The following is a 16,934-nucleotide window of genomic DNA, read 5'->3' as shown; positions in this document are numbered from 1 at the left end:
CTGCTCACTTCCTTAGTGAGCTAAGGCTATCAGTGAATTAAAGCCTTTCAAGAGAGAGAGAGTTCTGCACATCTCAAGACACTAAGTAACACTTGTGTTATTGTCTGTAATGGTGTGAGTTCTACGTTCGTGACGTTAGGCTAAAAACCAGTTTCCTGGAGGAAAATCTACTTATCCATGTTGTAGCGATTTACTCGGGAACCGGGCCACGGAAGACAGAAAAAGTTCCTTTAATGTCACTAGAATCGAACTATAACGGTCTTTCTTCGAGAGACCTAGCAATGTTTGCAAACGCCATTTCATATTTCATAATGAAGAGTGCACAGACACCTCCATTATGAAATATTCGGGAAATTCTGTTAAGGTATTATTTGAAAAAATGATTAACTTTTAAGATATGGATCAGGCTCTCGATCTAAAAAAAAAAAAGACAGCTCTGGTGTTTATAGCTTTATTTTAAAACTCATGCTATACAATAATTTTGCATATACATCTCTTTATGGCTGGTTCATATTCTGTTATGTATCACATCATCCCATATTTGCTTTACATAAACAAATATGTAAAAGGATTTGAGATCGTTCGCACGTTTCACAAAGTTTTCATTAAAAATATTATTATTATTTTAAAATTAAGGTTAAAGACAAGAAACATAATCTGGGTTAAGCATGAAATGTGCTTAATCCCAATTATGTTTCTGGTCTTAGAACATGAACGTCCTTATAATCACATACTAACGCGTTTTTTATCGAAGCATGGACTTAAGAGTCTTATGAATATAACCAGATTTTTAGTTCTCTTATACATTGACGTTTAACCACTCTTTCACGGTTCTCATTAAAGACCTAACAATAACTTAAAACTATGCAAAACTATTAATTAATTTTTTTTATTCATTAATATTATTTTTAGATAGGGCTAAATGGCCTCTCCTACTCCCGTATATGGGAATAAAAAGGCGTTAGCTGATTTTTTTTTAATATTATTTTTATTTTTTAATTTATTAATAAATTAAAAACTTGTCTCTCAGAAGTACCTTCAAAATCCTACCACATTAAAATTGGAATCTATTCATCGGTAAACTAAATATCTTACGTATTATGGTGGATATTCTAAAGTTTTAACTCGCAACTCTTTCATTCTTCAACTTTTGGAAATCAGTGTGCAGCTATTTTTCACCCTTAGTCATCAGCGATAGCTGAGTTCATGATTGCCTGTGATTTTGACAGCATTGAGGGGAGAATGCTACAGACAATAAATTAAAAACGAAAAATAATTCATAAGAAACACTTCAGATTCTATACAAAATTAGAGAAAAACACTGTATTATTAGGAAATATAAAAAAGACGTTTGAGTTAACAAAGATGGCAACATCGCCATAAGTCCATGTCTACAAACATCGTGAGTATGGTATATTAGGTGGTAGTAGCATTTTGAAATGCATCAATCTTGCTGTAGAACGTATAACAAGTGGAGCATTTAAGTGAAATTATGGGTGTAGGATATGTTCGTTAAACTAAAACAACACCCGTGGATCAATATTGAGGTAGGGGTAGTGACGAATAATGTTGCTAGATGCGAACCATCTTGAAAGTAAAACCCTTTTGAAGTATTTTCATAGCTGATGTCACACAGCCACATCAATCAGATAACTTTTGAAATGAAAAAAATAGAAGTATTTGTCTCTCAGAAGTACCTTCAAAATCCTACCACATTAAAATTGGAATCTATTCATCGGTAAACTGAATATCTTACGTATTATGGTGGGTATTCTTGAGTTTGAACTCGCAACTCTTTCATTCCTAACCAACTTTTGGAAATCAGTGTGCAACTATTTCCCACCCTTAGTCATCAGCGATAGCTGAGTTAATGACTGCCTGTGATTTTGACAGTATTGAGGGGAGAATGCGACAGAGAGTTGACGCTATCTCGTGATCTTAACGTGTGTGTTGTCTGAAATGGTATGAGTTTCATATTTTTTTTTTATTTATTGCAGTGACTTTAACCTCTCTAACACATTAAAAGATAAGTGGAATCTATTCGTCAATAAAAAAGGACATTACGTGCCACAGTGAATAATAAGAAATAATCGTTTTCAACTTATTAGTTAAAGTAATTTCGGAAGGCCAATATTATGACATTGAAGAATATAAGCTGAGAGCACATGAAAATAAAGAAAAAGAAGAAAGGAAAAAACTTGTTACCATGACTTCTTCTCTACCTATCAAACTTCAATTTCAAGCCTAATTCATAATAACAAAATAGCAACGTAATGCCGTTACTATTTTTAGAGACGGAATACAAACAGAAACAGTCCAGAGGTCAGGAAAAGATGGATAGTGGAAGAAACCAATTTAATCTTTGATGAGAAGTTTTGTTTCAGCTAAGTTAAAATCAGGGATGCCAATCCCTCATTTGGATTGTTTTGATAGGCTCAAATCTTGCTGTGTGTAGTAGCCGGTTTCATATGGAGGTGTTTTTCTTCTGGAAAACTCAGTTTTTCATCCTACAAAACAGAAAAACCGGCCAGAAGAACACACGCAATTAACAAACATACGCTGTCCTTTTAAAAAAAAAATCAGCTAACGCCTTTTATTCCCGTATAAGGAGTAGAGGCGAAGCCGTTTTAGCCCTATCTAACTTTTGGAGACTGAACGGGCAGTTTCAACTCCACTGGTACAAAATCAGAGATAGCTGGCCCAAGGCTATCGATAATTAAGTGGCACGCAGTGAAGAGAGACGGCCCAACAAGTGCCGCCATCTCGTGGTCCATAACCCTAACACTCGTATTTTTATGTCTGAAATAGTGTGGGTTCTACGGTCGATTTTCTTGAGTTACTGGGAGCAAAAACTCGCTTGCCCGTGCCAGAGATCGACTAACTCGGGACCCGGTCGAAAAAAGGCTTAGAGAAATTTCCTCTAGTCGCCGACTAGATTCGAAACCAAGAAGTCTTCCTTCGTGCGGTCAAGCGGCGTGGTGTGCAAACGCCACATCCACTGAGCTACACAGGCTATAGTTCGCCCACCGTTTGCAGGTCCCTGCTTCGCGTCTTTCCAAGAATAGTCGATTCATGCTGAAGGGGAGAAATGAAGGACGTCCGAATTGGTCGCCAACACGCGAAATCACGTGCTTTATAGGTAAAATTTTCCAACTGTTATACAAGCAACATAGTTAACTACAATAATCATAAAAGAGAAGTTAATTTTCCGACCGGTAATAATAAACAACTCATCCCACTATACGGACTGATTACCCTATTATCGGAATGGATTCTCCTTTTTCTGAGATGCGCAGAAGTGTCGAGGGACCTCAAATCGGTGGGCGAACTATAGTATATTTTATTAACCATAAAGCATCTACGTACAATCCAAATAAATATATATACATTTGTATATAGAATGCTTATTCTAATTGGCGTTTTGATTTACATTTCTTGATCTTAATAATATATATTATGTACAATTTATTTTTCCTTATTTTTAACATCAATAATCTGCTCAGTGTCTGCTTCTTCCTACAGTCCTTTTTACATGAGTTGAGCAGTATTTTTCATTTAATGTAACATAACTTTACTATCCATGGAATTCCGTATTATGAATTTAAGTTACCAGTCATCACATTTCTATTTCCATAATTCATATTTCCTTTTTATAATGAAATTCCTATAAGAGACACATTTCCTTAAACCTATGTAAGGTTTGTTTTAAAATATACAACAATGGATTTTATATTGTTAACTAATCTGACAATATTCATATATAAATATACATATTTATACATGTATGTACATATACGCACATATACATATATACCTATTACTATTTTACATATAATACGTCTTTTATGCATATGACTATTTTACTTATAATACATATAATTATTCTTTCGGAGACACTTCTTTATAGCCCTTTGTTATGTTTGACTTGACACTTTTACATTTGGACTGTAAACATTTTGGATTGTACATTATACATTTACAGTATAATGTACATTTTGGATTGTACATTATACATATACAGTTTGGATTATACAGATATAGTTTGGATTATACATTATTAACTTATCATGAAGTGTTAAGCGCTATTTACATATACCATATTTATACATACACATGTAGTTATTTTACATATCATAAATATTCTTAACATATAATTACTAAAACTTATTTTTGCATATCATTACATGATTTATTGCTTCATTATTATCATTTTCAGATTGCAAATGTCTATATACATATGTAGTATTTGTTTTAACATAGAAGGAGAGGGTTACATTTTGGCAGATATTCGAGTTACCCACCGGATGCAAAATGTCATCAAGTTCTTCCACTATATAAACTGTCATTGACATTTTTTGATACATAAAAATAAACTACAACCTCTATAATTGACAAATATTATGCACAGAACTACAACTAATCATAGCATAAAGCAATTAATGTACAAATGATTATACAGCTTAATGAAAAAGTTTACAATATGCTTTTCTTTCGCTTATGTATATTTATTTTATCGTGTATATGTGTGTTTTATGCTTCTTTTTTAAATTTATGGTGGGTCCTTTATTTCTATGATTTGCAGTTGTTCTTCGAATTCTGAGATGAGACCTACTTGCTGCCATTGGTGTTTTGTTATTTTGTTTCTGTTTATGGTATCTGTGATTGTTTCTTTTAATATGTTGTTTATTTTCCTGAGTATGTCTGGTCCTGTTTCCCTTCCGTAAATTTTGTCGCATCTGTATGTCCAAATCGAGTACGTGGTTGTTATAATAATGATTGCTTTAGTTGTGTTAATGTTCCCTTCGTTTAACCAGTATAATGTGTGTTCTGTAAGGGGTTGTTTGTGTTTTATGAATGTTTGAACCGTGTTCCATATTCGGGAGGTGTGAGGACAGTACATCATTAAGTGGTAAGTTTCTGGTTGGGGGCAAAAATGACATCTGGCGGGGCCTTGAAGAGGGATCCCTTTCGCTGTGCACCATATTTTGGTGGGCAAACAAGCGTGGTGTACTTTGTAGTAGAAGGTTTTTAATTTGGGGTTTATGGGCAGATTGAAAGCTTTTTTAAGTGCCTTTGATAGTCTTAATGTCCCTCTTTCAATCTCCCGGTGTTGTGGTGGTGGTATAACTGTGCGCGTGAGTTTGATGTGTGCTGCTTTAGGTCTCATCTTCAAGAATTCGTTTATTCCTATGTATTTGTTAATGAAGTTGTAACCTTCCGCAATCTCGTGGAACATTCTTGGTGTTTTGCCACTCGAACGCGGAAGGGAACATATTACTTTGTCGGGCATTATCTTCTGCATATAATATATTATATATGCGCTCCACGCTTTTTCCTCCGTGTAAGCTCTCTCTATGCTTTTGCTCTCGCACTTAGAGTTTTTAGGTGTACGTTTATTAAGCCGAGTCCTCCCGCCTCAATGTCATGGAATATTGTGGATCTTCTGATGGGTTCGTATTTGGAACCCCAGATGAACTTTGCGCACTCTCTGTGTATTCTGTCTACTGCTCGACCGTTGTAGTTGGTATTGTTCATGAGGTACCATATCTTAGACAGTAGGTATTGATTGCATATTTTAGCTTTACTTGTTAGTGATAGTTGTCTGTGTCTCATCTGTGTAATTTTCTTGGTTATTTTTGTATGTGCAAGCTCCCATTGTGTGTTGTGTTGAATTTGTTTCCCTATGACGATCCCCAGTAGTGGTAGGTGTTTGTCTATTTTTATGTCGTTCGGCATGGTAGGCCTTTTTACCCACCTGCCGACGAACATCGCATGGCACTTGTGAAGGTTTACTTTCAGTGCTGACGCTTTTTCAAATTTTTTGAGTATGTTGTGTGCGAGTGTGAAGGACTCGGCTGTAGTTACGGTTAGTATTACATCGTCGGCATAGGCGAGCACTTTTGTTTTTCCTTCACCTCCTATCTGAGTGCCCGCTATGCCGGAATGCTTAGATATTTCTCGTATCACCGGCTCTAAGGCGAGACCAAAGAGGATCATAGAGAGACTGTCTCCTTGTCTGACCGAGCATTTAATTTTGATCGGTGCAGACAGTTTCTTGTTTATGATTAGGCGAGATTCTGCTGTGGTGTAAATATTTGAAATCAGATTTTGAAATTTTTTCCCAAAACCTGTAGCTTTGATGACTTCATGTAGGTAATGATGACTCACTGAGTCAAAGGCCTTTTCAATGTCGAGACCTACCAGTAGACATGGTTGTTGTGTTGCCTGGTAGTGCTCGTATATACATCGAATTTGAAGGATACTTCTATTTTGCGGCCTTTTATTCCGCAGGTTTGGGATTTGGATATGATCTGGTTTATGTGTCTCTGCACTCTTTCGGAAATAATTTTAGTTAATATTTTTTGGTCAGTATTGAGGAGTGTGATTCCTCTCCATTGTGTCTCTTCGTTGTTTGCTTTGTCTTTCTTTTTGGGAATTAATGCTATGTAGCCGAGGTTGAAATGTTCTGGGATGCTCTCCGAATTGTGTATTTCGGATAGCATTTTCACAAATAGTGTCTCAAACAGGGGGTAGTATGCTTTGTAAAACTCCGCAGTGAGGCCGTCGGGTCCTGGGGATTTGTGTAATGATAGGGATTTTATGATTTTCTTGCATTCTGTTGGCGTGATTGGTGAGTCTATGTGTTCTGCCTCCTTGTCTGTGAGTCTCGGTAGTTGTGTCAAGAAGTTTTGTGTTTCTGTTTCGTCGTTTTCTTTTTCAGAGAATGTATTCGTGTATTGTGAGTGGAAGAATCGGAGGAGATTTGCATCTCCCTCGATTTCTACCCCCTCGTGTTTTATTTTATTAAATTGTGCTTTCTGCTTTTTTTGCTCTTCAAAGAGCCACGCAGCTTTGGTCCTTCCTTCATCTTGTTCCATTGTTTTTATTTTAGCGCGAACCCAGGCCCCTTCAGCCTCTTTTATTTCAATTTGTTTTAGTTTTGCTCTGAGTGCATTAATGGCTATTTTATTTTCTGGAAGTGTTCTGTCTGTGTTGTATTTCTGCATTAGTTCTTTAATTATGTTTATTTTTTCTTTGTTTGTGTTGTATTTTTTTTTTGTTTCCCTATCTTTATGGCGGCTTTTTTTACTTGTATTTTAAATTTGTTCCATGCCTCCGTTACATTTGTTATTTTTTTTATATTGTCTAGTATTTGTTTAATTTCCGATGTAAATTGATCTGTGTTAATAATACTGTTATTTAGTTTCCATAGCGGGTAGTTTCTGTTGGCTCCTTCCGCTGTCCTCAGATACGCTATCCTCATAGCTTTAAATAACGGTGTTATTTAAAATAATTTTAAATAACAGCCGTGCTATATGCTCATAATCTACACCCTCCAAGAAGTTACAATATCTATGGTGTTTGAAATGAAAAGGGCAAACACTTACCACAGTATGGGATATCTCCACTCCATGTACCATCGCTCTGGCAACTTCTTTTATTATTTCCCCATAACGAAGACACATTATCATTGCACGAATAAGTAACTTCATCTAATAGAGAGTACGCTGATAAATTCGGATAATAAAAACCTTGTTCGATTATGTCCGGTTTTCCACAGGCATGTTCGATTTCTGCAAGGTTTAAGTAAAAGTTTGATATATAATTCTTCATTTTCCTTAAAAAAAAAAAAAATGAAATCAGGATAAAAGTGCTTAATAATTAATGAATTCTCGTATCTGGTTACAGATACAAACAAAAATGAAATGTATAAGCATAATATAGGAATAATACGTACGCTGACTTTCTGAGTGGAACAAGCAAAATATGCAGCAAAAGACATAAAAGCTGTTCATTTTCATACACGAAATGAACATCGTGTAGTCGTCGACTTCATGCAGAATGGGATAAGCTATTTGAATTTTGCTTGCAGAAATTCGACTGAAAAAGAAAATAAAAGCAATTTCATATTATGTTGTTCTTTCTCACACACATTCATACATATTTAAATTTTATGTGTTGTCACTTTCCACCAGGTGGCTACAGAATCAGTGATTCTGTAGCCACCTGGCTCTGAAAAACTATTCCCTACCTCTGCTGATTAATTAAAATTCAAAAAAAAAAAAAAAAAACATTAGCTTCACGGATACTAGATTTTCAGAGCCAGGTGGCTACAGAATCAGTTGAAACGAGTTCCAGTACCTTGACTTGTTGTTAAGGAATACCTAAAAAGTCATTTAAGATCATTTCGTGTATTTCCTAATCATTAGGAAATAAATTAAAAAAATTAAAAATGCGGGATTACGAGAGATATTATAAAAGAAATTATTACAATGATAGTTAATGAAAAGTGCATCATTGCTAAGTTTTCTTTAGCTGCTTAAATTAAAATGTGTTTATAATGTACTACAGAGCTAACATACAGTAAAACCCCTTTTTTACACTTTTCAGGGGACTGATGGGAAAAAGTGCAAATAGCAGGAAATGTAAAAAAACATTAAAAAAGGCTAAAAGATGACTTACTGCTAGTATGTGAGTCTACATACTAGATTACGAAATTTAATAACTGAAAATAAATGAATTTACAATGTACTTACATTTATCTATTTAAAAAAAATCTTTAATTGTTGATTGTTTTTGCTTTTCGTTTTTTTTTTTTTTTTTTTTTTTTTGACTTAGCGCTAGATTGCTTTGCATTGAGTTCAATGCTTGACCTGTTTTTTTACTATCGTGTTCAAAGTGGACACGGAGAGTCCAAGATCTTATGCTAAATGCACACGTGTTCCGGCATGCCAATTTACACGTCGCAGAATTGCCATCTTTTCTTCTACGAAACACATTTTCTGTCTTTTTCTCCATGTTACTAACATGGATAATCCACCACCACAACTTTCACACGCTAAATTACGTTGCAGAAATTCTGCAATATCAATTCGTACTGTGATTGAAAAATCACGGAATCACTCATCACTACAGTACTGCTGCATGCGCCCAAGTCACCGTGATGGCGGAAACGAAACTACAGCCGAAAGCAACGCCATCTGAGAACAGAAATGCGCATATTTCCGCTGAAATCGATTCTATAATCGGTATTGCCACCGAGAAAAAAAAACGCAAATCGCGGGAAATAACGTCTACATCAAATTGTTAATGGCGGGAAAACAATACATCGTGGGAATAGGCCTTAAGGGGGACCAACAGAAAATGATGTAAATGGCAGGAAAATGTAAATTGCAGGAACGTAAAAATGGGGTTTAATTGTATTTTGAAATTACTGGAAACTTGTTTCTTTTTAGTTTTCCGGATTTTAGACACAACATTTGTGTTTCGCGTCGCACTACAAGGAAATGAAGTTTGATTAAGAAAATGTGTTATCAATGCAAAAAAATAGCAACCTTACTTCGATAATTAAGAAGTAAGGTTGCTATTTACTACGCACACTGTTGGGTCGTTTTTTTTTTTTTTTTTTTTTTTTTTATAGATTTTGCATTAGTTTAACAATAATAATAAATTATGCTTCCTTTAACGTGAGTACTCAGAATTAAATCGCTACAAACAATGCAATACAAAAAAAAAAAAAAAAAAAAAAAAAAAAAAACGACCCAACAGTGTGCGTAGTAAAATCATGTGATTTTACTTATACACATTAAATTACTTTAATCAGCTTCCTGAAGGTCTGTGTAGGCCTATAAAAATGGTGTCTGCATCTATAGCACTAGGTCGCCCGAAGAAAGACAGTTTGTTTCTAGAAACCAACTAGAGGAAATTTTAAGCTTTTCTCCTGCCGGTTCCTGAGTTAGTTCATCTCTGGCAAGCACAAGTGGATTTTTCCTCCAAAACCTAGAGTTTTCATTCTGCAAACAAGAAAATTGACCATAGAACACACCATTTCAGTTAGAGTCCAAGAGATGGCGGCCGGTGTCTTCCATACTGTCTTCGCCAGATGCGGTTTTATTAGCATGGAGGAAGAATATTAGATTGATATTTAATAGCATTGATGTTTGGGCTAGCTATCTCTGAGTGATTAAGGGTAGAGATAGGACTAAAACAGCCTCGTCTACTCCTTTTGGGGAATAAAAGGCGTTGTCAAATTTATTTATAACCAGCCTCCTTAATACATTTCGTAATAACGACGCCTCTAGATTGGAAAAACACTGATTCAAATCCATAGGATGCAAAGAATTTTTATAAGTGAATCTCATAAGGCTAGTTTCATAAGGAGTACTAGAGGGAAAAGTTAACCCACTCTGCTTTCTCGGAAATTTTGTCTCGCAAACTGGACAAAAACAGCCAGAGAATAAAGGCAGTTCATGGATAGGACATCAGTGAAAACCGAGAGTTAGGGATTAGTGAGACAAGATCATATATTGGCTCAGAAAGACAATGTACGGAAGAATTATGCGAAACTTGGAAACAGAGCTAACTGGTAATTTTAAATATTAGAGATGTGGGTTTAAACAGGACATGCCAATAAATTATGAGTGCATGATTGCAGAAATTTTTTGTGCAATTGAAAGATGATGCAGACAGTGGGCTGTAGTTGACAATGTATTGAGGACCCTCCTGAGATGAGTCCTTGGACTCCATGCAGGTGTCACACAGATGGGTAGAAGGAAAGTGGAATTTTGATTCATCTGAATAATTTATGTTGGGACAAAAGAATTTTATCAGGCTGTTCATCAATTATCCTTTGAACTCCAGGTCAATGTTATTAATAAATAAGCAAATAACGTACTTAAAATAATTAAATATTCTGATTTCAATAGTTTATGAGCACACACAAATTATATAGGAGGTAGTATGACTGGTTCTGTTTTAAACTTCCGCATTATTGAAAAGTGAAACTCACTGTTGTTTTATGTCAGAGTAAAATAAGCCGCATCTGACTGTTGACTTTCGGGATGAATATGATAAATAACTAATGTGATGTGAAACAGCGATACTATTTTTCGGTCTTATCGTAAACAGCGAAGTTTCAGTGGACTGTACGAAAGTTTCAGATGGGATTCACGCTTCGAAAATCGTCACGTACTCGCTTCCACCATGTAGAATTTCGTGGTATCAGAAGTCACGGCAGTGAGAGTTAAATCAAATAGTGCTAATCACTGATTACCCTTATTATGTTTATCATAGACCCTAGCTTAATTACCTGCTATAACTTCGATTCTATATATATATATAGAATTGATTCTATTCTATATATATATATATATATATATATTTATTATTTATTATTATATATTATATATATATATATATATATATATATATATATATATATATATATCATTAGTTACATTGACTCGGTGATTCGATATGTTCATCTGTTTTTGACTGACTGAAACCGAAAAAATAAATAACAAGTTAATTTAATGGAGCATACTATTTCGTCAAACGACTTCTTCAGGTGTGGTAACACTTAAAGCAAATTAAAAAAAAAAAAAAACATAAAAACACTGTGCCATTATAATAACAGACTTGTAAACTGAAGTTAAGTTTGAATTGCGTTATAGTCCGTTCTGTAGTTCTATTGTTGTACAAATGCGAGCATATGAGTTCACACGTACGCCAGTATCCAATGGCAGATGCGAGTCAGGTAGACAATAACTGAGGTTGCTGTTGATGTGAGAAGGGTCTAGGACAATTTCATTGGATTCAAATACGTGCTGTTCTACTTCATCGTGACAAATATAAACGTTTGATGTTGCGTTCCAATCTACTCCGTGTTGGCGGCCTTCATCGTTTGTGTTCACTGAAAATAAGACGCGACTTGAGAGTGCGCTTGCTCTGATTCTATTGTATGAAATGTCTCTCTGATGTTCCTCCAGCCGTAGGAGGATTCTTCGTTTTCAGGTGTTACCACACCTGAAGAAGTCGTTCTGACGAAACATGTTGTGCTCCATTAAATTAACTTATCTATTTTCTCGGTTTCAGTCAGACAAAAAAAGATGAATATATCGAATCACTAGTCAATGTAACTAATGATCAATATTAGGATGTATCAGTATTGGGATGTATCCTCTGACGAGGATACACCCCAACTTACAAAAGCTTATCAGAAAATCACTAGAAGCATTGGACTATTCATCAACAGGCTTGTCTTTTTAAAACGCTGTAAGTTCTTTTCAATCATTTCGAAATTCCTACAATTCAAGGAAATCATCACAATGGAAAGGGCGAGTAGAATTTACCAAAAAGCGAAATTTCGCACGTAATAAGCATCATGAAGGCCTTAAAAATTAGTAATAAACAAATCATCTTACACCCTCAGTTCGGAAGAAGAGCATATTCTCTCAAAAGTTCTTAATTTTGTTCCTTTGCCAAAATCCATCCCTAGAAAACTGTTTTACTAAGACAGAAAAAGCTAGCTCATTGCTTCCTACAACAAACGCAAATTTACTTCGTATGGAGGCAATATTTGCGATTAACAACGCAAAACCACCAGTCCGCAATATTTCTCCTGGTGAAAGACTAGCCATCAAAAAACTTAAAAGAAATAGAGATATTATTATCCTCCAAGCAGACAAGGGCAATGCAACGGTCGGACTAAATAAAAGTTTATCACGAAAAAATCCTGACGTTACTAGAATCAGATACCTACTCTGAACTAGACCGAAACCCAACGAGAGAGATACATAATTGAACAAACGATCTCCTTAAGACGACAACGTCTTCCAAATGTGCATAAAGCATATTGTCCGCTCAAGCTAATAGCTGATAGTATTGATTCACCAACATACAAATTATCAAAATATCTAGCATTCTCCTTAAAAGGTCTAGTAGGAAAATCTTTCTTTTATATTAAAAATTCAACAGACTTCGCTTCTAAAACGAAAGATATAAAAGTGAAGAATTTCGATATTATGGCGAGATTTGATGTTGTGGCACTTTTTACAAATATTTCAACGCAAGATGTTCTCAGCATTTTAAAAATCAAGATCTCTAAAAAGGTTTTTGCTCTCCTCTCACACTGTATTAGTTCGGGGTATTTTAAGTTCGAAGAGAAAATTTATATCTAGCTATGGATAGCCCCCATAGTTACTCCTTTGGGGGCTAATAATGGCCATTTTCTTCGAATACGAGGAAAAAGCCATCTCTAAAGCAACATTAAAACCTAGAATTTGGCTCCGCTATGTGGACGATATATTCCTTATTTGGGAGCATGGTGTAGAGAATCTTCACATCTTCCTAAATCATTTAAACAACTTCCACTAAGACATAAAATTTACCGTCGTGATTGAAGAAAATGGTTCCCTTTCATTTCTAGACATGAAGCTTACTAAGATGTCTGATTCTTTAAGGATCTCAATCTTCAGGAAATCAACACACACGGATAGATACCTACATGCATCGTCACATCACTATCCCGCACAAAAGTTAGGTATCATTACCACATTGGCTCACCGTGCTCGCTCAGTATTGTCCGATGAAGAACTAAAAAATCTAGAAAGAACTTTCTTAAATAATGAATACTCTTCCAAAAACATTAAGAGGCAACTATACCAGCGCCCTCGAAACAACACAGAGATCCCTAACAACCCCCAAGGGTTATATTTCTTTACCGTACATCAGCTCGCTCTCCAGGAAACTAGGAAGAATTCTGAAAAAAATTAATATAAAAACGTGTTTTTCAACTCTGCCAAAACTAAGGTCAGTTCTAAGCCACCCAAAACAAGCTTATAATCATCTTTAGTTCTCCGGTGTATATAAAATAATGTGATTGTGGGAGCCATACTATGGCCAGACACACTGAAAAGTCAATTCTCCTACAGCTAGAGGAACATCAGAGAGACATTTCATACAATAGAATCAGAGCAAGCGCACTCTCAAGTCGTCTTATTTTCAGTGAACACAAACGATGAAGGCCGCCAACACGGAGTAAATTGGAACGCAACATCAAACATTTATATTTGTCACGATGAAGTAGAACGGCGCATAGCTGAATTCAAAGAAATTGTCCTAGACCCTTCTCACATCAACAGCAGTAACCTCAGTTATAGTCCACCTGACTCGCATAGTTCTGCCATTAGATACTGGCGTACGCGTGAACTCATACGCTCGCATTCGCACAATAAAACTACAGAACGGACTATAACGACAATTCAAACTTAACTTCAGTTTACAAGTCTGTTATTATAATGGCACAGTGTTTTTATGGTTTTTTTTTTTTTTTAATTTGCTTTAAGTGTTACCACACCTGAAGAAGTCGTTTTGACGAAACATGTGTGATCCATTAAATTAACTTATCTATTTTCTCGGTTTCAGTCAGTCAATAAAAGATGAATATGTGTATATATATATATATATATATATATATATATATATATATATGTTAAAGATACCAAGCAATAAAGGAAAGGGACTTTAATGCATAGCATCGTACATCTCCGCAAGGGGATGTGCTTTGCATTAGGGGAGATAATAAGGGAAAGTGATCACAACTTACTCCACCTTTACGAGTTGCCTCAGACCTGAACTATGTTCAGGCGCAAACTTGACTTACTTGTCTGTTTGCTTACTTGGGAAAAAGGATTAAAACCAAGTTTATAAAATTGCTTGCTATCTTTAACACTTTCATTGCCAAGCTGAAAATTGGAATTTCGTGTGGTGGCCAATTTTTAAAAAAAAATTTTTTTTATTTAGTTAGCGACGTCCACGCGATAACGCGTGATCGGCCGTTTGGTGAGAACTTGCATCGCGTGATATCGTTCATTGCCAAGCTGAAAATTGGAATTTCGTGTGGTGGTGAAATTTAAAAAATTTTTTTTTATTTAGTTAGCGACGTCAACGCGATAACGCGTGATCAGCCGTTTGGTGAGAACTCGCATCGCGCGATATCGCGTGATTGGCAATGAACGTGTTAACGTATAGTATACCCAAGATAAAAAAAAAAAAATTCTAAACACACACACACACACACACACATATATATATATATAAACTGGGGTATTTTGAAAACTGCGCAAAATTCCGTATAATTCAAATCTGGAAGGTGTTTCTGATGTTAAGTTTCTTTGAAAAACTAATCCCGCTCTAAATTCACGAAGCAGATTACAAAAATGTCCGCTTCCTCCGCAAACTCTGGATCAGAGATAGATTTTCAAAGTTTTTTCACTTGGCTATACTATCAATAAATTATATTCTTAGTTTAATCGTTTATCCAAGTGTAAGCAATCAAAATTTGCGCGTGAAGAGTAATTTAATAATAAGGTGATACACCTTTTAACTACTTGTATATGGAAATATGACTTCTGCATCACATCAACCTTGGTATCCCTTCTTGGTCTAGCTCCCGCTAATGATGTTTCTTAATGTTCGTCTTTGGGTTTGCTTGCTTCTTGGGCAGTACAAAGGCTGTCACTCGGTGGCGGGTTTTTTCCTGTCATTGGGTGGAGCCACAGCTGAGTTTCCTGATGGGGAGTGATTCATGTCAGGAGTGACGAGTTTGATAGTAATCCTTTAAGCTCACTCAGGGAGATTTAGAGTGATATTGTAGACCTCTCAAGATTTTGGAGAAGGGCCACTACCAAAACCGGTCTTGGTAGTGGCCCTTCCCATTATGCATAGTATTAGACACACCCTAAAGGATGTTTGCTTACACATGGATAAAGGATTAACACAAGAATATGATTTCTTGGCATCTTTAATTCATAGTATAACCAAGTGAAAAAAAAAACTTTCAACAAAATTAATTGCAAGATTTTTTTTTATTATTGGTGGAGCTTTCAACTCAATTAGCCTTTTTTCAGCATTTAAATCACACGTAATTTTATTATTATTAAAAGTATAGCTCATCGAAACTTGAAATTAAAAATAATAATAATAAACTGAGATAACAAGTGAGGGAGAGAGAGAGAAGTTCATTACATGAAAATATTAATTTAATAGTAACTAAGAAAAATCAGTAATTATTTCACTTACTAGATTTAAGGAAATCGGCACTTCCGTATATTATTACACGATATTACTAGTACATAGTTGGCTTAAACCAACCAGATATATTTTCGGGATATCATTTTCATTGAGAGAAAAACTACTGCGTCGTTTTTAAAATCAGAATACTTTGCAAATCAGAGTAAAATCACTAAACCAAAAGTTTGAAATGAAATGGAGATGTGTAACGACGGCACATTTCATTCCAGTGAAAACAGATGCAATTCAAGGAAGACCAGTTTCCGTGAACAGCGGAAAACTAGCAGGAACTTCGAGTTTGATATTGAAAGCAATACTAAACAAAGGAAGAACAAATTGTAAAACAATAAACCTAAATAATATATCACAGAAGAGGTAAGTTATAACAAGAGTTGAGCATCTGTTGCAATAAATGTGAATTATATAACCACTTAAATATTTAATATTTAAAAGGATAAAAATTGTGCCAGGATGAAACAGCTTATATTAATTTCATGTCACAATTTATAGTGCATGCGAATTTAAACAGTGGGAATTCATCCGTCGAACCTTCTCTTCTCTGTTAGTGCTAACAATGAAACAAACATGATCATCTCTCTATTTCTTCACTATGGAGGCAAAAGCATGCACGATTCTTCTTTCCTCCGCTAAGTTGTTTCTCAAAGCACGTCATATTAAAGACGAATGGAAAATGAATGTGTCAGGATGGGGGGGGGGGAGGACGACGACGACTACTGAACGCTATTTAACGAGATGAGCAAATGCAAAGAGTAAAATGGAAGGAATGGTTGATAAACAGTGGAATCGAATCAACGTATTTCTTTATCAAAGCAATTACGAATAGCAAATAGATCAGTTGTAGTTATGGAAATGGTGAAGCAGCAAGGAATATTTGAATATTTCTTGGTTTGTCAAAGAGGAAAAAATGGAGCATACGTTCATTAGCAAACCTATGAATGGTATTTGACGTCATTGCAAGAAATTCATTTATACGAGAAGTACTCTATCTCATATTAACTAACCTACAATTAGTTAATATGAAATAGCAACATCTACAATTCATAATTAGTTTATGCTTCTCC

General features: G+C 35.3%; 1 protein-coding gene across 3 annotated transcripts in view; it reads right to left on the bottom strand.

Moving 5' to 3' along the window:
• LOC150108184 (uncharacterized) overlaps nucleotides 1-16,042 on the bottom strand; it is a 54,912-nt gene extending 38,870 nt beyond the window's left edge. For 2 of the 3 annotated variants that reach the window (XM_090390638.1, XM_090390636.1), the window contains exons 1-3: nucleotides 15,862-16,042; nucleotides 7,739-7,881; nucleotides 7,389-7,574 (exon numbers count right to left, since the gene is read on the bottom strand). In XM_090390638.1, coding sequence (XP_090246764.1) covers nucleotides 7,389-7,574; nucleotides 7,739-7,817 — 265 coding nt within the window. In that variant the 5' untranslated portion in view covers nucleotides 7,818-7,881; nucleotides 15,862-16,042. Of the gene's footprint in view, nucleotides 1-7,388; nucleotides 7,619-7,738; nucleotides 7,882-15,861 lie in introns of all 3 variants that reach the window. The other variant, XM_090390637.1, reaches the window with a different exon arrangement.
• Between the last annotated feature and the right edge of the window lie 892 nt (nucleotides 16,043-16,934).

This window comes from Typopeltis vanoorti, chromosome 3 (genome assembly GCF_054136105.1).
Source record: "Typopeltis vanoorti isolate ZY-2024b chromosome 3, IOZ_Tvanoo_1.0, whole genome shotgun sequence".
Lineage (NCBI taxonomy): Eukaryota > Metazoa > Arthropoda > Arachnida > Uropygi > Thelyphonidae > Typopeltis > Typopeltis vanoorti.
Note: the sequence above shows the minus strand (reverse complement) of the source record. Positions and strands in the feature narration are given on the sequence as shown.